This window comes from Rousettus aegyptiacus, unplaced genomic scaffold, assembly GCF_014176215.1.
Source record: "Rousettus aegyptiacus isolate mRouAeg1 unplaced genomic scaffold, mRouAeg1.p scaffold_m13_p_3, whole genome shotgun sequence".
NCBI classification, from domain to species: domain Eukaryota; kingdom Metazoa; phylum Chordata; class Mammalia; order Chiroptera; family Pteropodidae; genus Rousettus; species Rousettus aegyptiacus.
In genome coordinates, this window is record NW_023416306.1 from 31116070 (window position 1) to 31137587 (window position 21518).

Consider the following 21518-nt stretch of genomic DNA (forward strand, 5'->3'; position numbering starts at 1 on the left):
CCATTTTCTCCTTGAAGGCAGTCGGTATTACTTGTTAGAAGTGTCTCTTTCCAGACATTATATAAATACATATTATTTTCATAATCTGAAAAAAAAAAATTTTTAATAATTATGTAATTCTGATCATATCTTCAAGGCTAAAGTGAGTGTTAATCCAACTTCATTAATAAAGTAATCAGATGAAAGTATATGTGATATAAAGGACTTTATGAATTATAATAATCTTGCCTGTTCACATTTCTTTTCATAAAAGTTACTTACAAAAGTACTGGAAAAATTGATACCTAAATTGTATTGGAAGGAAAGATACTAATCTCTTTAATCAGTAAGTACTGTCTAAGGTGTTTACTCAGACTATTCACTAATATTTATAAAAGGAAAGGAGGACTAGCCATATACTCAATGAAATAAAAGAAGACTAAAAAATGTATTCCCACATTTACTTCTGTTCATTTTTTCTTATTTTCCTGAGAAATGCCCCCCCCCCACACACACACACAGTGTATTTTGCTTTTGATTTCATACTTAACTATAAAAATCTATGGTGATATTTGATCAATAAACAGATTTGTTTTGATTAAAGACCAGTTATGAGTTAGATATAAATCATGTTCATTAAAGTCAGATTTTAGAAATATATTTTACTCTTCGTTATTGCCATTTTAAAGCTTAATTAAAAAGTATAATGAACCCCCATATAGCTATCACCCAGCTTCAACAGTTATATATAAATATTTTGTTATTTTTGAAATCATACCACATTTTTCAAAGCACTAACAGTTTATAGATCTCTTTATCATGCTGCAGAGATTCATTATTTTCTTACCTTCTAACTTAGGAGATTTTTTTCTAACTGATAAATTCAACTTTGTGGCCCCAATTTCTTCTCAGATGACCTAACAAATTTCCTTTCTAATGTAACGTAATCATACCCAAAACAGAATCAAACCTGGGGTAGAGTGACCCACAGTAAATTGGCCTCAATTCATCTTTCTGGATTTGTCCATACAGTTTGTCCTTAACTGAATATTTGGAGTAGGCCCAAAAGGTAACAGAAGATAGGGCCTCTTCTCTCATTCACTGTGTATAGACTGCCATTATGATGCTGAGTCAGGCTTGGAATTATTAGGAATTCTTACGCAGATGTAGATGGACCGCCAACATGGTAAGCCTCTAAATTATGCAAATGATTATGGCTGCTGAACTAATGCTTACCAGACCCAATTAATGGGGTCTCCTATCGTTTTCCAGATGGCTGTGGTTTTTCATTTGGGAGTCAGCTTTCTCTCTCCAGCTCCCCACATTCAGGCAGTTGCCAAATTTCTCATGGGTCGGTCTCCTCTTTATTTGTTATCATCATCTAATTTAGACCTTTTTTACGTCATCACTGAATTACTAGTGTCCCTGTTCCCAATCCATTCACAGTGTGCAGCCAGATTTAACTTCCAATAAAATGACTGAGCCATCCCTCTCCTTTTCAAAGTTTTTTTTTTTTAATTATCTTTTCACAGTTTACTGAATTAAATATGAACATTCCACCTTCTCCCTTAAGGCTGGTGTCCTAAGACGCCTACAACTCATTATTGTAGCCTTCTGTTTCACTTTTCTACCTATCAAGATCCTGTATTTCCAACCACATTGAATCTTCCATGTTCCCCAAACAGTCTTTGTGTTTTCCTGTTTGGCTGTTTGCTCATGTTTCCCCTGTGCTTGGAAGACCTTCCCTGCCTCCTCCATCTCTGCTTCTCAAATTCCTCCTCTTCTCCCATTCTCATAGTCTCTCCCAATAAGAGGGAATATGTTTCTCTTTTTAATTTCACATGTACTTTACCTCCCAAGTTTTTTCTATCTTATAGTCATTTGTATACTTGTCTGAATTAACATCTTTAGGGGCTGGGGTGGGGTAATGGTAGGGTAATGTCGATATTTTTGGGCTCCTTGAACTGCCTACTGCAATATACATGCTACCAGTTGAGCAATAGATGTTTATGGAATTAAAAGTCAAGCTGTGTAACATATGGAATGGAACTCTTCATCTAAAATTCCCCCCAAATTTCAAGTATTTTAGCCGTTTCTAGTCTATGATGATAATGTTCATAGATTTCAGTTTCTCTCCTGGACCTAAGGAGGATTGGCTCACTCTTGTATTCATCAGTTTACTTAAGAGAGAACAAAAATTGTGTGCCTTAGTTTTTACATTATAAGAATGTCTACAGAAATCTCAAGTAAAAGAAGGCTCTGTCATTTGATAGTTATTGATTGCTTATTTCTAAGTTCATCGTGGTCAGTTACTATTAGTTAAAAATGTATTTTCACCTTTAAAATTCCCTTTCTCTTTCTATAAACATCGAATTTCTTTTTCAGCATGTTTTTTATTTTGATGAAGTCTTTGGAGAGGCATGCACCAATCGGGATGTATACATGAAGACTACTCACCCACTCATTCAGCATATTTTCAATGGGTATGATAGTAATTATTTGCTTCTCTTACTTTTTGTTTTCTATAAATTATATTTTAGAAAATAAATATCACTTATGCTTTTCATTCCTTTTGAGTTAAACATGAATTTGTGTTTTGTTCTAATGAATTTAAATTAGTCTCTTCTGAACAGTTCAGTTTCTCTATAGAATTTACCAAGCATTTAGAAAATTTCAGCAAAATTTCTTTTATATTAATGATGTTGATTCTCTGTTTAGTGGAAAAATACAAGCTGACAGCAATATAATTTCATGAAAGTCCTCAGAATAAAAAGATTTAAGTCGTTGTAGTTAGTTTGAACTTTTAATAATAGTTCTGTTAACATTTTCATTGGAATAAGATAGATAAGTGACTTATCTATTTTTCATAGATGTATTTTTTAAATTTTGAAGTAATTATTCATACTTAGTAAACATTAAATGGGACAGAAGAGGTGGTAGGAGCTTCTATTGTACATTTAAACCTTAGGTATGTGCAGGTTGAAAATGCCAAATGACCAGCTGTAGTTGCTGATTTCCAGAGTATTTTGACACTTATTTTTTTTAATAACTTTTTAAAATTGAGGTGTAAATTACATGCAGTAAGATGCACAGATCTTAAGAAGTATTCAGGTTTGATGAGTTTTGATAGTTGTATACATCCAAGTACCCAATACCTGGAATAAGGATGTGTCCACCACCCAGAAAGATTTCTAGTGTTTCTTTTTAGTTAATTCTTCACCATCACTCCCAGATCTTATATAAGACTGACCTTTCTATCCCTATAGATTAGTTTTGCTTGTTCTAGAATGTCAGAAATAGAATCATTGCAATATGTTTTCTTTTATGCCTGGCTTCTTTAGCTTAGCATAATGTTTTTTGATATTAATGTTGTTACATGTACCCGTAGTTTTTATTGCTGGGTAATATTCCCCTCTATGAACACAATTTGTTTATCCATTCTCCTGTTGATTGACATTTGGGTGGTTTTCAATTTTGGACTATTATGAATAAAGCCGTATAAACATTCTGTACAATTCTTTTTGTGGACATGTTTTCATTTGTCTTTGATAAAAATCTAGAAATGGAATTACTGGGCCATAGGATAGGTGTATGTTTATAAGAAAGTCTCGAACAGTTTTTCATGCATTACTTTTTTGATATTTGAAATACAACTTTATTCTGATTCTAAACAAAAGGGAGTGGTAATGACAATAACAAACAAAATTTCACCACTGAATATTGTGATGTGACTGCAGCAGTCTTATATTTGAAACTCAATAAAGAAACAACCACATTCCAAAACAGCTAAATATGTAGGTCCAAAAAACAAAGGTGTTTTTTTAACTGCCATGTTCACTCCGAAGCCCATTCATCTCCTTCACCATCCAAAAGATTAAGTACATGTTCCGCTTAGCTATATAATAAAGTGGCAAACATGCTGTACCACTGATAAAACAGGACAATTGCCTATAAAACTAGACTTCTAAAGGTAGGCTCCAGCTTCACTTTCTCACAGGTCATCATCCTCATCACCATCATCCACAGGGAGAGCAGTTGTCTGAGCAACCACTGGGTCATGCTCATATTGTGCTGTCAGAGCTGGTTCCATGACAACCTCTGGCGAGCAAGAGCAGGCATGGCAACAAACTCTTAGTTAGTGTCTCCATCCAGTTAGTTTTCTAACAAGCTAGAGGAAGGGCTTTTCAAAGTTGTAGTTACTTTTGGCAGAAATGTCATAATACTGAAGGTTTTCTTATGGTGGAAGACAATTGATTTTGCCTTAACTTTCCTGTCCTTAATATCTACTTTGTTACCACACAACATGATGAGGTTTTTATATACTCATACCAGATCTCTGTGCCAGTGTGGCACATTCTCGTAAGTAACTCCTGGAGTTATATCAAACATTACAGTGGCACACTGGGCTTGGATGTAATAGCCATCTCTCAGTCCACTGATTTTCTCCCGACCAGCCGTATCCCATACATTGAATCTAACAGGTCCTCTGTTGGTATGAAACACAAAGGGATGGACCTCAACACCCGAGGTAGCTTACATACTTCTCAAATTCGCCAGTCAGATGACGTTTCACAAATGTAGTTTTTCCAGTTCCACTGTCACCAACCAATACAAGTTTAAACTGAACTTGGGGTTCTCCTTGGGCAGCCATGATGATGTTACTTCCAGAAGCATCTCTCGGCCTGTCCGACTGATCCATTCACTATGTTATACTCCTAACAGCAATATATGAGAATTGCAGTTCTGCATTCTTACCATATTTGGCATTGTCAGCCTTTTTTATTGTAGCCAATCTAATGGATATGAAATTGTATCTTATTGTGTTTTTAATTTGAATTTCCCTAATGCTTAATGATGCTGAACATCTTTTTGTGTGCTTATTGACCATTCAGATATTTTCATTTGCCTATTTTTTTGTGTTGTGTTTTTATTGTTATTCTGAAAAAATTATTTAAATTTTTTACAATTATTTAAATGAGCAGGCTAAAAAAGTTATATCTTTCAGGTTGTTTCTTATGCACAAAGTCTAGGGAATGCTTTTTGAGAGAGTAGGTTTATAAAATAAGTTAGAAATTGAATAAGACATTGCCAATAAAAAATAAGGGAATTGCAAATTAAGTGTAACTTAACTGTAAATTCTATAAAGTTTAATAGAGATTCTTCATGCCTATATTTGTGTTTTTTTTTAAAGCTCATCACTAAAATGCTCAAAAGATAAGCTAGATGACATTCTTTGCTCTCATTCTGCTAGATCTTCTTCGGTGTATTCAGATTTCCTTCTATAATCCTTTTCTTAACTGTGCCTCTGCCACTGTATTCAAGTATTCATACTATTGGGAGCCATGGTTTAAAAGATGAGAAGTAACCTGTCTCTGCTTCCAGTATCTTAAATCTGATTAGCTCCTGTCTCTTGATTCTCACACTTCCATGCTTCCTTTGCTGTGGTCACATCACCCTTTCTTTGTTTTCTATCTGGCTTCACTTCCCTTTCTATGTATTCATCTCTCTGCCTACCTCTAGCTTCCCCCTGTTTCTGTGTCCATACATAGACGTTTTTTCCTTGCAACAAGTAGCTTCTTTTATTAATTCATGTGATCCTTGCAATAACTATTTATTACCTAACATTATATTCACTTTCTACTTAGTGCTGCATAGTTAGGCCCCATAATACTCAGGTAATCTTGGCCTCCAACTCCCCTTAAAATATACTGTGATCTCTGTAGGTTGGTCTGCCAACTCTCTTTTCCACTTCTTATTCTGCAGTTTTCCACTCTCATACAGGGCATGTGCACACATTTATCCACATCCAAGAATAGTGACTCTCACTTAGAATCATAGGATATCAAGGCAAGAAAGGATCTTAGAAATCAAGCAACCCAGTAATGTATTGATGAAAGTGAAAACTGGGGATCTTAGAGAAGCTCTTTTATGAGTCCTTCCTCAAATATTTCACCTCTGTCTAAACTTCCTTAATTCATATGAGTGGTCACTACCTTCATGTTTATCATATGATCTTCTGTTATTTATTGTTTTTAATTCTCTATTACTTGTTTCACCAAACTTATCTTTCAGGATTAATGTAAAGTCTCTAGGATCCTCTAAAACACCTAGCAGGAGTCTTTGTTTCCATGCACCAAATCTAGGGAGTACTTTTGGAGAGAATAAATTGCTAAAATAAGTTCGGAGACCATTTTCCAGCGTTGTCTTATAGTCTTACCAGTTTCATAAAAAATCACTATGAGAACTCATTCTGCTTTGAGAATGTTTTTTCGTCTTCATATGTTTGTTATTATGTAAAGCTCACTTCTCCTTAAAGGATTGTGTGTCTATGGCTGAATTTTGTCAAGGATTCTTCTTCTACCTGACTTTTGTCATTAAAAATCTATATATAGGTTAGCATTTATATTGACATCTATAGTGATACAAATTATTCTCCCTCCAGAGGCAATGCCACTTGCTTTGCATATGGACAGACAGGTGCTGGAAAGACCTACACCATGATAGGAACTCATCGGAACCCAGGACTGTATGCTCTGGCTGCCAAAGATATCTTCAGGCAACTAGAAGTATCCCAGCCAAGAAGGCACCTCTTTGTGTGGATCAGCTTCTATGAAATCTACTGTGGACAGCTTTATGACCTCCTAAATAGAAGAAAAAGGTACAGAATATGAGCGGGAAACTGAATCTGTTCATCATTTTTTAAGCCAGAGTCCCACTGAATCATGGAATTTAATGAATCTTCAGTATGTTAATGCCCTTGTGTGATATTTTGGTCTGTAAAAAAGGTCATAATTTCAAGATTATCCCTTTTATTTTGGTCTACAAAAAAGGTCATAATTTCAAGAAGTCAGGAAACCAGCATATACTTAAATCCCATCCTAGTCTTTTGACCCATTATTACACTGGAAGAACTTTAAATAATGTTTCCCACTTTCTCTTATTCTTTTTCTCAATAACCTCAGGGAGAGTTTTCTGAAATCAGTAAAATGTAAAGGAAAATCTCTTTTCTTTACATTAAACTTTTAACTCTTATAGGACTTAAACTCTTGCCCTTGCAACATAAATAGTAATTTAGAAATGAACTCAGAACTTTATTCTGGCATAAAGTTTTATTTAGGTTGAAACACATGACTTTAACTGAGTTGGAGGCAAGGAATTGTGAAGGTTATCAACTGACTGAGAGAATAGGGAGGAGAGCGGAAGTAAGGGTGGTGGAAGGATAAAAGCTTGTCATGACAGAATTAACCAGACCTGAGACGTGCTGAGAGCAGCCACACCAGGAGAGGAAGAGTGAGCTGAGGCCGAGCATGGTAGAAGGCTAGGGAAAACCAAATCAGTGAAATAGACGATCCCTCAGCAAAAGGATTCAAGCCCCTGTGGGGCTGTCCAGAAGTTCCACAAGCTCCAGGCAAGCACTGGAATGGGAGAGCATGGAAGGGCCAGCCCCCATTGTAGTGAGGCACTAGAGTACTGAGTAGCATAACTGGAGAGGCCACTGAGTAGGCTTCGGCAGGCCGCTGTCCTGTGGACTATTACAACAAAAAGGGACCTTCGAATATGCCACAACTCAGAGAATGTGTAGATTTGGGGGGTTCAGTTGTGCCCCAATTGCCAAATAAAGGAGGGTACCACTCTGGGGTTACTCTAGCAGTTTCTTTTCTTTTATACCCTCTCTGTTGTTTTTGATGCATCAAGTTAGATTAATCACAACTTAGCTTCTAACCCGGAATATCCTTATTAGGAATAATTTCTGGTCAGAATGGCTACTTCCTTTAAAAAATAATTGGCATGAGAATGAAAGCCACTGTTGTGCTATGTGTGTGGTTTGTGTGAAGCGACAGTCAGATTATCCAGCTGTTTGTGAGTGTAGTTCTTTAATGAATGACCCAGGTATATTGCCTTACATTTTTGCATCCTTTAATTATAGCCACAGGATGGGAGTATGCTAACTCCTGGGTTTAAAGCTTCTCTAGGACTCTCTAGTGAAGACCCAGACTTACTTGCATGTGTCTTGTGCTGTAGGATTTTTTTTTTAATCTCTTTTAATTGGCTAATATCTGTTTGTTTCCTCCCTTTCCAGGACTTCTAAAATGTCCTGATCTACTGATGGCATCCTTTCTTGGTTTAGAGTTGTTATGATTTGTTGTGTTGTTTTATTAATGAAATATATTTTCTCTAGTAATAATGGGGCTTTGACAAAGGTAGATAAAAATATATATACGTGTGTGTGTGTGCGTGTGTACCTTAATCTTAATCAGTTTCCTATTAAGGCAGAAAAATAATAGTCTTTGATATATTTAGTACATGTCCCTTGATGGGTGTAGTTTAATGATGATAGACCATAACCATTCATTACCTTACATGCAGGCCTGAGGCATTCAATTGCAGCACCAGGCTCTTCCTTGCTTTCTTAGAAGGTATATCAGGACTCCTTATGTTACAAGTAAAGTAAAAGCCCACTTATACTGGCTTAAGGCATTTAAGGACGTCATTGGCTTATATAACTAGGGAGCCTAGAGGACAATTAGGCCTTAGGGTCTTTTTACTCTAGCAGCTCAGGGGTGTTATAAGAACCCAGTTTCTTTTCATCTCTTTGTTCTACCTTCTATGGTGTTAGCTTCATTCCAGAACTGTCTCTCTTGTGAATACTGAATGGCTGCCACTGCTCCCATGGCCATATGCTTTCTCTCCCACAGAGAAAGATAGAGCACCTCATCCTCAGGCTTCTAATAACCAGAGACTAGGACTTTATTTTGATTGGACCTGCACAGTCCCATATCCACCCCTGAACCAATCACTGTAGCCAGGAATACACCATCCACTGATTGGCATATGTCTGGGATATATGCTCGTTCTTTTTTTTTTTTTTTTTTTTGATTCCCCTCGCCTCTTCTGTGCTCATTCTTTTAATTGTAGCCAAAGATGCTGATTTGTTTACAACAATCAAAGACCATCCCTGAAGCCAGGGGTTGGGGTCAGGAGGTGTGGGAGTGGGTAGGGGAGAATGTGTATCAGTTCTACCCGAACAGCAAATGCAATTTAATGGTGGGAGAATGTTGGAGTGGTTTCTGGGGAGGCAAGAACAAAGTCTATTACAGCAGCTCTGCCATACCAACCATGTTCTTGAATCTGCAGGCTCTTCGCAAGAGAAGATAGCAAGCATGTGGTACAGATAGTGGGACTGCGAGAGCTTCAGGTGGATAGTGTGGAGCTCCTCTTAGAGGTAAGTCTTCCCTCTTTACTATGCCACTATGTCAGACTAAGTACAAGAAAAAAATTATTTTGCTATCTAGCAAGTAAAATGGACTCAGATTTAGGAATGACAAGCATACCACTTCACATTTGTAAAATGTGAGTCCTCCTCTGAGAGGATAGCTTCTTTATAAGGCGTTGTCTCAGTGCTATGGTAGTGGGAGGCATGTGGGAGAACCTAGTGCATGAGAGGATACTCTTGGGCTACTTTCAAAGGCTGCTAATGTGTATTTCTCTGGTATTCGGCATTATTCATAAGCCAAGAAGTAGAAACAACCTACATAGTCCATCAACTGATGAATGAATAAATAAAATATGGCATATTCATACGATAGAGTATTTTTTGGCCATAAATAGGAATGAAGTACTGATACATGCTACAACATGGATGAACCTTGGAAATATGCTCAGTGGAAAAAAAAAAAAACAGACAAAAGGTTGCATATTGTATGATTCCATTTATGTGAAATGGATAGAATAGGCAAATCTATACAAATAGAAATTAGTAGTTGCCAAGCACTGGAGGACGGGGGCGTAAAGAGTAACTGCTAATGGTCTAGGGTTTTATTTTGACATGATGAAAATATTCTGGAGTTAGGTAGTGGTGATGGTTATACAACTTTTTGAAAATACTAAAAGCATAAGTCAAAAGGAGAAGGCTGGAAAGACAAGTGTTAGGTACTTGACAATACTCACCTTTAGAATAGCTTCACAGTATGCCCCTCCAGGGACTTTGGTGCATGAAATGGTAGGGTGGCCCACCATTGATATGTCTTTTTCTCACAGTTTTCTTTTCCTGGGACAAATAGGTAAATTTTGTTTAAAGGACTGGACCTCCTATTTGTGTGATTATTAGATCCTGAGTCCTGGAAGCCAAAACTTGAAGATGCCACCTGAATGCGACTGTTTTAGAGAGTCACCTTAGGGCCAAGAACTCTTTCTAGTGATTGCAAAGATAGGCACAGAACAAAAGTGTGTGGGACATATTGAAGGGGCTCCCCTGAGACTGTGACCATTCTTACTTGTCCAAAGCTACCTCCACTGTAGAGTCCTAAAGAAAATTTTCATACAACTATTCCGTGTGTTCCTCTTGCCCCCACCTTCCCAGGCCATTCCTTAATTTGGTCAGAAGTTTCAAGAGAGTTGGTTGTCATGATGCCTTTGTCTGTGGATATGAGACCAAATGAATGAGAAAGGAGTAAACACGAGGAGGGAGTCCCTTTTCTTTGGCTGTAGGTCATAACTGTGCTAATGAGCAATCTGGTGTCAAATCACACTCTTACCCTGGAAGAGTTTGTGGCACTGCTCTATCCTAAAGTATGTTTCCTAGGAAAAGAAAGAAGTTTCTTGTTAGTCAACATATCACCATTGATACCACAGTCTGTAGTACAGATGAGGTTGTACGGAAGGAAACCAGCTGAGATCAAGGTGGAAAGTTGATGTAAATTATAGATATCTGACACAGTTACCCTCATAAACATTTATTGATTCGAAACAATAGCACTTGCTAACTCAGATGTCACACTTTATCTCTCCGGTGTCACTGTTCATGCTTACTCAGGTGTCACCCATGTGTTTGCTTAAGTGTCACCTTTAGGTGTCATCTTCAAGTGTTATCCTCACAGATCACCCTTAGGCTCACTTAGACACTTGTGACAGTTTTATTTTTCACATGGGATTGTCCATCCTCCAGGAAGCCTCCTTCCAGGTGTATTTTATTACCTGGTCTTAACAATGCAGGCACCAGGATTTCCCTGCCTTTATAGAGGACTCACTGACTCATCCAGGTTTGGAATCAAGATTTTGTCTGTCAGGTAGTTAATGGGCATTTTTTTTCAGTTGTAGAGATTTGTGGGTTTTTAAGTCATTCCTACAGCCATTTCACATAGTTATATTCCAAAACTTCTAATAAATCTGCTTCATCTTTTATCATTGCCTTGGCTGTACTGGTAGTAGAGACCTGCATAGCAAGAGCTTCCCCTAGATAACTCTCAGTTATATGCCAGTGTAGAGACTTAATCTGTACACAGTGCCTCTGCTACTGAAGTGTTCTTAGCCCTTCTTTGTTATTTGTGCAGGAAGCTTAATGATTAAAGCCTTATAAGCAGGTGGAGCTTGGACCCAGTGCTGTGTATCCTTGAGAAAAGTCCTTTACTTTTCTGAACCTGCAACATGGATGATAGTAGATGATTGGGTCATATAATAGAGAAGAATGAGATAATGTACATAAAATGCTTACTGTGATGCTAGCTCAGTTTGTCACATTCATTACTCTTACTAATAAGTCCCTCAGTGTTTCCCAGTGCCACAGAATTCAGTAATTGTCTGTACTTTCTATTGTGGCAGGTTCCCATTTCACTACTCACATAACCTGTTTAGTCTAAAGGACCTAGATTTAGAAACTTGCCCAGTAGACTTTACCTACCAAAGGAGGAATTTAAGACAGAGACAGTAAAAGGAAAAGAAGGTCTAGTGATTTTTAAGGTGATTGGATTAACTTTGGTCTACTCTGAGACTTCCAAACAGATAGTCCTTTTTTTTCTCTTTAGTCTCTTCCTCCCTCCTTCATTTCTTTCCTTTTTTTTTTTCTTACTTGTACTGGGGAGCCCATGAAATCTCCTGTTGATCTATCAAGGTCTGTTTCCCTATGTAACTGTTTTACATTTGTGAAAAATCGTTTATTTTGGAAGTTTACATGGGGATGTTAGTTCTTTAGCAACTTTTTAAAAAATTAATATTTACTGAAAACTTACCATATGCTAATCATGGTACATGTATTATCTTTTTTAGTCCTCATAAGTAACCTATGACATTACCATTTTATAGATAAGAAACTGAGACCCTAAAAAATTAAGTAATTTGCAAGTGTTCACATATTTCAAACTGCTACACTTCAGTTGTATGTCATTTACAAAAGTTTGTGTGACAGTCTTCACAAACTTGCTCAGTTTTTATTCCTCAGAGCTCAGCCCACTTTATTCCACAGTTTCTGAAAGGAATGGTGATTGCAGGCTGTTACCGAAGCTGAGGAAACAACCAAGGACCAGAAATTTCTTCACACCTTTCTTAAAAGACATTTAGTCAGGAAAGGTTGCCTCAACCTACTGTTTTCTGAGGCATACTCACAGGTACCTAGAACATCATGGGAAACAGCTACAATGAAAGGTCCAGTGTAAAACTGTAATAGCACCCCAGAAGCAGTCTTTCTTGACTCCCCTGGGGGTGAATTTCACCACAAGGCCATTCTTTCAGCTTCCTGTCAATATTCACAGTTCCTGGCCAAGTATAATCTTGAGGCCTTTCTGAGCTCTCACTAGGTCCCAGCAGAAGTAGCATCATTACTCACATGTGGCAGGGAACACCTGGCTTCTGTTCCTAGCTTGACAATCAATATTCTACCTTTGTGACCTTGCATAAGTCACTTCTCTGTGAGTCCTCCCTTATCTGTCAGGCATATTGCTTACACAAACGTAGAGATTTAAAAGATCTCTCCTGTCTTTTCATGGGGTTTGTAAAAGACAAAATAAAACACAACTGTGAGAACCCTAAAACACTAGGAGGAAATGCACCAGAATCTTGTTAACTCTGGGATTATGGGAGGCATATATTTGCTTTATGTTTTTCCTATACTTTCTTAGTTTTCCACAGTAAGCATGTCTTGATTTTCTAATGAAAAAGAAGAAAGATTCGATTAAAAGAACAATACAAATCTAAGATGATCCATCATCATTGCATTACAGCCAGCCTTTGGAAGCATAAAATCAGAACCATAGGGAGAGGCTAGGGTGAGGAAGGCATTTAAACTGGATGAGTTAGTCACAGATATGGCCTTAAGTGACCTAGCCAACATCCAAGCTTAGCAGTGCTTTTTTGTAAATTTTTTTTTTTTTTTTTTTTGGCATTTGACACACCTAGTGTAAGGGATTACTGCTCTAATTTTTCTAATTTCTGATTAGCAGCAACATGCTATCCATGCAATTGAAAGACCAGTTTTATAAATTAACAGGTTCCTCTTACAAAAGGATTCATCAGTTAGTCCCTTTAAACTTAGCAAGCTGTTTACAAAATGAATACATTTAAAATATGATTCTAAATTTGATTCTAAAATATAATCATGTGTCTCACATCCAGATAATCTTTAGTAACATAACTATTGCTTAGACCATGGAGGAACTTAGTTAAATTTTTGAAAAGCATAAGCCCCTTCTTGTTAAGTTATTTTGTAGCCTGTTGTTGAAATTTGACTGTCAACTTTTAATTTGGAAACTATAGTCTACGGTCATGCTACCCTGAACAAGCCTGTTCCCATCTAATCTCAGAAGCTAAGCAGGGTCGGGCCTGGTTAGTACTTGGATGGGAGACCACCTAGGAAGACCAGGTGCTGTAGGTGTAAAAAATAAAAAAAATAAGGGATTGTAAGCTGACAAGGTCCTTGCAATCTGTGAGGTCAACCAAGGGTTGACTCGCCTAAAAAATAAAATTAAAAATAAAAAATTTAATTTAGAAACTGTAGCTGTGTTCAATGTGATATTAAGATTCTGAGAGATTGAGAAAAAAATGAAATAGGACTTCCTTACCCTTATCATTACAATATAAATGTGTTTAGCATCAGTGCCCTACAGTATAGTAGAAACCACATGGACTTTGGAGTCATACGTGCCGTATATGGAATTTAGTTCTTCCATACCACAGCTGTTTGCTCAGAATTTATTCCTCAGCTATAAACTAGGCATAATAATCATATTCCCCTCACATCAGGCTATTGTGAGGATTCTATCAAATAATATTTTTAAAGTTCTTCACCTTTTTGATTCTCAGGAATCAACATTTTCCCCCCTATCCAAAACCAGAACAGCATGTCATATATAGCTGTTTTCAGTGGCTAGAGGCCAATTCTGAGGCTTTACCTCCTCTCCCTAATTCTCTTGTAGCCACAGGAACCCAGGTTAGTCTTTACTCCCATTTGGAGTGGCATTGGTCTCAAAAGAAATCATGGGCTTATGGCAATTGCGATAACTCATCGTTTCCATGTTCTCACACATCAGGCCTGGCCTCCTTTATGATTGCATCCTGGTGGAACAGCAGGTGGATGTGATCAGTCATTCCATGATGAACATTTCCGTCCTTTGTTTCAGTTACTAAGATAGATGGGTATTATGGGACCTTGCTTTGGAGCCAAGTTATACCCTAGGGATTTTAGTCAAGCTAAATCCATCAAAGATATTAAAAAGAGTGTATGAGATCAAGAAGTACATTAGCTCTTGAGCTATTGAATGTTCCCCCTCAAGATTAGTATTCCACGTTTTCATTGCTGTTGGATACTTTATATGATTTAGTGTTTAGGCAGCTTCCTACATGAAGGGAAAAAGCTGCAGCGTACTAACAAAGTTACGTGTCTGTTCTCTATTGCATTGAGTCGACTCTTAGGAGCCAGAGGGCTTTGTTTACTCCTTGGGGAGGTCACCCTATGGATTTTTATTTTCAGGTGATCCTGAAGGGCAGCAAGGAGCGTAGCACCGGGGCCACTGGAGTTAACGCAGACTCCTCCCGCTCCCATGCTGTCATCCAAATTCAGATCAAAGATTCAGCCAAGAGGACATTTGGCAGGTGAGCTGGAAATATGCAGGGAATTGCATTGTCTGCTTTTCCCTAATGTGACTTTGAAATATGTTATCATCAACAGGACACCCTGCCACCATGGATTTCTTTATTTCAAGGATACAGAGTAGAGTTGTTAGCCCTGAAATAAATCATTGTACTGAAGTGCCATCAGTTGATTAACCATGAAGTAATGACCTATTGTTGGTCAACCCTAAGTTATTAAAAGGGACATTGATTGCCTCTAATGTGAAACACAGTATCAGCAGAGGAATAGCAGAGAATGCATCTCAGAGAGCTTACAGGCCCAAAAAAAAAGAAAAGAAAATTAATCCATCCTTCTTGAAAGAAGCCATAAGACAATTGGGTACATTCATTGCTTCTCTGGCGCTATCTTAGCAAACTTTGCCACACTGATGGATGAGCCTATCTCATCTCTGAGTAATGAGTCTTTTTTTTTCCTCTTTTTTCTTTCATTTTTTGGGCTGGAAAGCAGCCCACTAAAGTTTCTATTTAATTATCTAAGTGGTCCCTTAAGCGATTTACATTGTGGTCATTTAGCCTTATGGGAAGGATGTTTTATTAATTTGTTATACTTTCTCACAAATGATTAAAACCAGTGGAAGTGTCTGGGTGAACAGTGCCAGCAGCAGTGGATAGATCAGTGTCTTGCGATACTTTTGGAAAGCTGACAGTAATGCCTTTTTTTTCCTGAGTATGAGCCAGTGTTAATTTCTTCCGGCCATCACAAAATGCTGACTGATGTAAAAAGAAACCAAAACCCCAGAGAAGTCATCCCTGCTGTGTCTTTTCTCTAGGATCTCTTTCATTGACTTGGCTGGCAGTGAAAGAGCAGCAGATGCCAGAGACTCAGACAGACAGACAAAGATGGAAGGAGCAGAAATAAACCAGAGTCTTCTGGCTGTGAGTTGTTTGAAAGCTTTAATCTAAAAATTCTTCTTGAGAGAATTTGCCCCACCAGAGTGACTGAGAGCGGGGTGGAATCAACAGAGCAAGGGCATTAATTTAGGCACTGAACTTCCGGGGTCATAGATGGAAGCTGCCCAGTCAAATTCTCAGCAATTCTAGACAACTGTTCCCTTCTCTCCCTGCCTTCTTTGAAAAGGGGGAAAGGTCCAATTTTGAGACAGTAGAATAATGAGATTATAACAACAAAGAAGAAACAAAGCACAACAAACTCATTGGTCACGTTTAGGTTACCAGAACACCAACTCATTCTGAAAACTGGCAATGACAAAAAGTCAAGAATTTATCTTGCTCCCACTGTATGAACTATATTTTAGGATCATCAGATACTTGAGGGAAAGTTCTTTTCCAGCTAACAAATACAGAAGGAATATTAGAATTACACCATTTTGGAATCTCTAATGAAACAATGGATATAAGTGATGCTTATCAATGGCTGCTAAAACCATTAGGTGAAAAAGGCTGATGGGAAACGTTTTAATGGAGGAATTAGGCTGATAACACTTGAATCTTTCTTCTTAAAATCACAAAAAGAGACATCCAGACATTCTTTATCTCCTGACATGTTCCTATAGGATGTCCAAGAACAACCTCTGAATTCTTGCCAGAAAAAAATAGAACCTAAATCTGATCAAGCCTTTAAGTCAGCATTTTCCTAATATGTGAACCACAAATGCAAACCATATATGTAATTTTAAATTTCTAATATCCACATTAAAATACATATACTAATTATATTAATATGTTTTAGTTAATCTGATATATTCAAAATGTTATTTCAGCATGCTCTTTATATTGTATATCTTTGGCTAGTTGGAACCTTTTCAAGCATGTTCCTATGTCTTCTAGTCCCTGATAGCTTCCTTCCTGGCTCTCTGTAATGACTAGAAGTTCTAGGCTTATCTTGTACCTTTCCTTCCCCAGATGTGAATCAGCCATTTATTCAATAAGCCTTGGTTTTAGAGGGAAGTGGAATTTAGAGACCATTTAGGGGTGATAAGGGGGGTTACTATCATTGTGTTAGTCCTTGCTTCTAGGGCTTTCTGATGAACACAGCTAGAAAATAGATTGCTTTTTTTAGAAGGAGAAAAATATATCAGGAACTTGTACTAATAAATTAATTCAAAACTAAGATTAAAGAATTTTTGCTTAACTTTTTCGAATTTGTATTTTTCTCCTCTCTTACAGTATAATTGTTAGTTCCTAAAACATTAATATAATGTATTTGCTCTACTTCAGTATATATATATATTTTAAAATAATGCCAATTTTTCTCTGTGAGGTACACAAAGATATCCCTTGTTTCTTTCCTGGGCATTTCTCTTGGTTCTTCCTAATGTTTAGTAAATTCTACTTTCCACTCTGGTTCAGCAGGGCTAAAGGGACCAGGCTCATAGGGATTGGTGGCCACACCTTGGATTTGAATATATAAGGAGCAGGTGTAACTAAGGGGGCCAGGGTTTGGTTACCCGTTCATCCATTCTGGATAATCTTCCCAGTGCTCATATCCCAGGGAATATTGGATTGATTTGTAATAAAAGAGCAAATTTCCTTATTCCTTCTTATACTCTGCAACTTCTTAAATAGAGGAGGGTTAGCGGCAGGCATCCCTCACTGCAGCCAGGAACAGCCACAGCAAATTCTCAAGGCTACTTACCTGTTCTTGGTGAACTCCCAGCACTGGCACTTCCAGGGGATTCCTTCCATGCTCTTTCTTCTCCTTTTCATTTACTGCCTTTTAGCCTAGATTCATGACTCAGAAATAGAAGATCTCTCCTCCCTCATTTTGTCCCCCCACCCCTGCTCTGCCTGTTGCCCCTAAAAGTCTGCACACCCTGGTCTGTGCTGGCCCTAGTGAGGTCCTATGAGCACTTCTTTGAGGGGCTGTGCCCAGGAGCAAGTGACATGACCTTGCCTTTAGGCCACAGTTCTGGCTTTTTTTAAATGAGGAGATAGACCTAGATGATTTCTAAGTTCCTTACCAGCTCTGACTCTAGAATTGCTCTCTCCCCATTCAGACAACTTATGTCTGAATCTACACTTGAGTCTACACCTATAGTAGGTGTGCACATGTAAGTGGGGAGGTGGAAGAGTGGTATAGATATTTTCTCTACTTAAGTGCTTCTATAGTTGGGAAGAGTGTGATGAGAAAAAGGGAGCTGGCAAGCCAGAACCGCCACTGCATAAGCGTAGACTCTGGGACCTGTGGGAATGTCCTTACGTTTGTCTGCTCCATGCTATCAGGGCTTGTCCTAGGATCACAGCTTTTAAGTTGGGAAGCCCTTAACCTAGGCACAGATACCACAGGATGATGTTTTCCAGTCTAGCTTTATTTTTCTTGTTGAACAAGAAACTATCAGGGCATTTTGACTTCCTTTTGGAAGACTGACTGACTGACTTTGAATGAAAAAAAATCTGATCTGTTATTCTCTCATTGCATGTGATATTTGATGTGCTTGTTATTTTCAGCTGAAGGAATGTATCCGAGCATTGGATCAGGAACATACCCATACTCCCTTTCGGCAAAGCAAATTAACTCAGGTAAAGTTAAATGTGAACTTTGAGTTCATTCTGGTTCTCTCATTTGTTCCTTCTTCCATTTATTTGTTCATTCAGCAGAGCATTCACTGCCATCAAGATACGATGCTAAGCATGGGGGAAGAGGGAGGGAAGGGGAAGAGTCACATTCTTTCTAGGAGCTCTTAGTCTAGAAGGAGAGAGGGGTTTCCTCAGGCAGAGATACCTGTAGTATGAGGCAGCTAGGCTCCCATGGGGCAGCAGTGCTCTTCTGGTTATCATTCAACAGCTTTCCGCTTATTCCTGATATAAAAAAACCTTGTCGATTTAATGGAGCCTCTGAGCCTTTGAAGAGGGTGTGGAGTAGCTGTATTTGGTACTTTCTTAGCTGTAAGACTTAGACCAATGTTTTAAGACAAAAAGAATGGCTGCATAAAAAATATAGGGTAGATTTTGACATGCATTTGTTAACTGATTATTCTGAGTGATAGAACTATAGGTAATCTTTCTTCTGTTTTTCTATCATGAGAATGTGCTTCATATTAATAGAAAACACCAGTAAGCATCTGTAATGGCTGCAGAAGAGTGGCCCATAACTGTCCCTGGTTCCTTTCTTCACCAAGTCCTGTTCACAGAGAATCAACTAGGCAGAGGGCAGGCTAGGCAGGGATCTTTGTGTTTTGGAAGAGGTTTTCATGCCGTGCCGCCAGCTAGTGGCTCTAGAGGGCCTGAGTCAGAACCTATAATAACACAGCTCCTTACTAGGCAGATTTTTTGATCTATGGATTAGATCTTGTCTTCTCAAACATGATTTCAACCAGGGACATAGGAGACCCTTCTTACAGGTGATTAGTCCTGACTCTGAGATTTACTCTTTTTCTTAAAATAAGTTCCTCATCCCAAGAAAATGTGTTTCTATTAATTAAAATAATAATTCAAACAGTAGGTACAAGTACAAAGAAGATAGTGAAAATCACCTGAAAATCTCCACTCCCAGGGACAACCACTGCTACATTTTGGTGAACATCCTTCCAGGCATCTCTCTACTCATATATCCACTTAGAGTTATGGAATCATGTGCCTTTTTCACACTAAGACAGTTTTAGGTCCTTTCATGTACCTAAAGACAGATATGAATAATATTTTTTAATGGTTGTATTGTATTCAGTTTACACTGATCTAGTTTGTTCTCTGTTTATAGACTCTTAGATTTTTCAGATTTTATTATTGTGACCAATATTCTGTTTGTACTGCATTTGTTTTATTTATTTGGATCAATTAAGAAATTCTCTCTTTAGGATAAAGTTTTTGAAGCATGATTGCCAAACAATAGTGTGCACATTTTTTACATTTGATACATATTGCTAAACTGCCCTCCCAAAAACTTCTACCAGTTCATGGTACACAGTACATGGTAAAACTTAGCAGGATGTGAGAGTGCCCATTTTCCTAGGCCATCAGCAGGCGGTGTCATGAGTGTTTCTTAATCTTTGGGGGAAAAAAGTATTAGTTTTTTTAATGGTTTGTTTGCATTTCTTTGATTAGTGGAGAAGTGAGTACCTTTGTGTGTTGATTATTTGTGTTTCTTCTTTTGTGAATTGCCTTTTTGTAGACAGGGGGACAAAAGAATTTCTTTTCGGTCCAGTGTCTTGCATACAGTAAGTAGTCAATATGCCCTTTGTTAGTTGACTTCATTGGCCTGCCTTCTGTTTTGGACAGGTCCTAAAAGACTCTTTCATTGGCAATGCCAAAACCTGCATGATCGCCAACATCTCACCAAGCCATGTGGCCACTGAACACACTCTGAATACCTTGCGCTATGCTGACCGGTGAGTCCCTCTCAGGAGGCACACAGGGATCTGAACTAGGGCTCCAGAAGCCTTTCTTGGGGCTGTGATCCTACCACCAGGGTTTTATGCAGTTGTCATTTGAGAAATGTGACCTGGTAGGCCACTTTACAAGTGTGAATTTGATAAGAGAAACACGTTCCCTTGTTCAAGAGGACTCCATCAGTGGCTTTTAAATGGTTAATGGGAGATGAAATATTTCTCTGGAGTGGAAGGCTCAGTGAGATTTTCTATTTGCCCAAGCCCTAAATTGTAAGGGATAGAATACAGATTACTTGCCAAGGCAGAAGCACTTAGAAGAGACCAACCCCAGATGTGTTACAGAAGGATAAACAGTCCCAGAGAAGGGCAGGAACGTTAAAAGGGCTCACTGGGAGTTGGCGTTAGAGCTAGTACCTCTTACCCTGTGGTCACATGTGTCTTCTACAGTGGGTGAAGATGCTGTCATTACCATCCTTTCCTCTGGCCACTTTGCTACCTGGTCCTGTCTTACAACCTCCTCTTCAGTCTCCCAGAAGCTGTCTCCAAGGTTAACAAACTATTTGAAGGAAATCTGTTTTTTTATTACTGTTAAAGAATTTTCAGTATCCATGGCATTTGATGAAACTCATTAAGAAGGAAAGATGAGCTATCATTTCTGTTCCATGAGAATAGGAACCTTATCTGTCTTTTTCTCCTCTATATCTCTACTGCCTGGACAGTATGTGATACCTAGTAGATGCACAATAAATATTTGCAAATGAAAGGAGGAGCTCCTGCTGGGTGTCAGGGCTGGAGTAAGGCCCTCTGTGCACCTTTTCTTATATAAATAAGAGAGATAGTTTACAGAGTGGTTACAGCAGTGGGCTCTGGATTCAGACTATCTGGCCAAATTCCCTGCCTCTGTCACTAGCTAGCTGAGTGGCCTTGGACCAGATTTCAACTCTGTGAGCCCGTTTCTTTATCTAAAAGGAGATATAAATAGCACCTACCTCATACAGCAATTTCAGAACCAATGAGATAATATGTATGAAAGGCTTAGCACCATGCCCAGCACATAGAACTCAATATATGTTAACTTTAACAATAATACTATTAATAGGTCCCCCAAGTAAGTTTTCTGAAGGAGGTTTCCTTTTTTACATAGTTTTCTAATGCCAGCACACTACCACTGCTAGAAGAAAGTGGCTTCTTTATGAATTGAGATCAGATAGAAGACATGGAGTGATCCAAAATTGTTTCCCAAAAAACCCAGTATGGTTTGAAGTTCTTTTCCCCCATGTATTCACTAACTGTAAGCCAATCTTGTTTCATAACTCCACCCCATCCCCAAATCACAGACATCATATCAGTTGCTTG

The 21518-nt window shown here is 38.2% G+C and overlaps 1 protein-coding gene and 2 pseudogenes across 1 annotated transcript in view; 2 read left to right on the forward strand and 1 right to left on the reverse strand.

Annotated features, from left to right (window-relative positions):
* KIF24 (kinesin family member 24) overlaps positions 1 to 21518 on the forward strand; it is a 50397-nt gene that overhangs the window by 22241 nt on the left and 6638 nt on the right. Inside the window, exons 4-10 of the mRNA XM_016130332.2 lie at positions 2365 to 2462; positions 6422 to 6637; positions 9115 to 9202; positions 14717 to 14838; positions 15648 to 15753; positions 18286 to 18357; positions 20053 to 20162. Coding sequence (XP_015985818.2) covers positions 2365 to 2462; positions 6422 to 6637; positions 9115 to 9202; positions 14717 to 14838; positions 15648 to 15753; positions 18286 to 18357; positions 20053 to 20162 — 812 coding nt within the window. The remainder of the gene's footprint in view (positions 1 to 2364; positions 2463 to 6421; positions 6638 to 9114; positions 9203 to 14716; positions 14839 to 15647; positions 15754 to 18285; positions 18358 to 20052; positions 20163 to 21518) is intronic.
* Positions 3971 to 4674, reverse strand: LOC107502796 (annotated as a pseudogene).
* On the forward strand, positions 13503 to 13621 carry LOC118600978 (annotated as a pseudogene).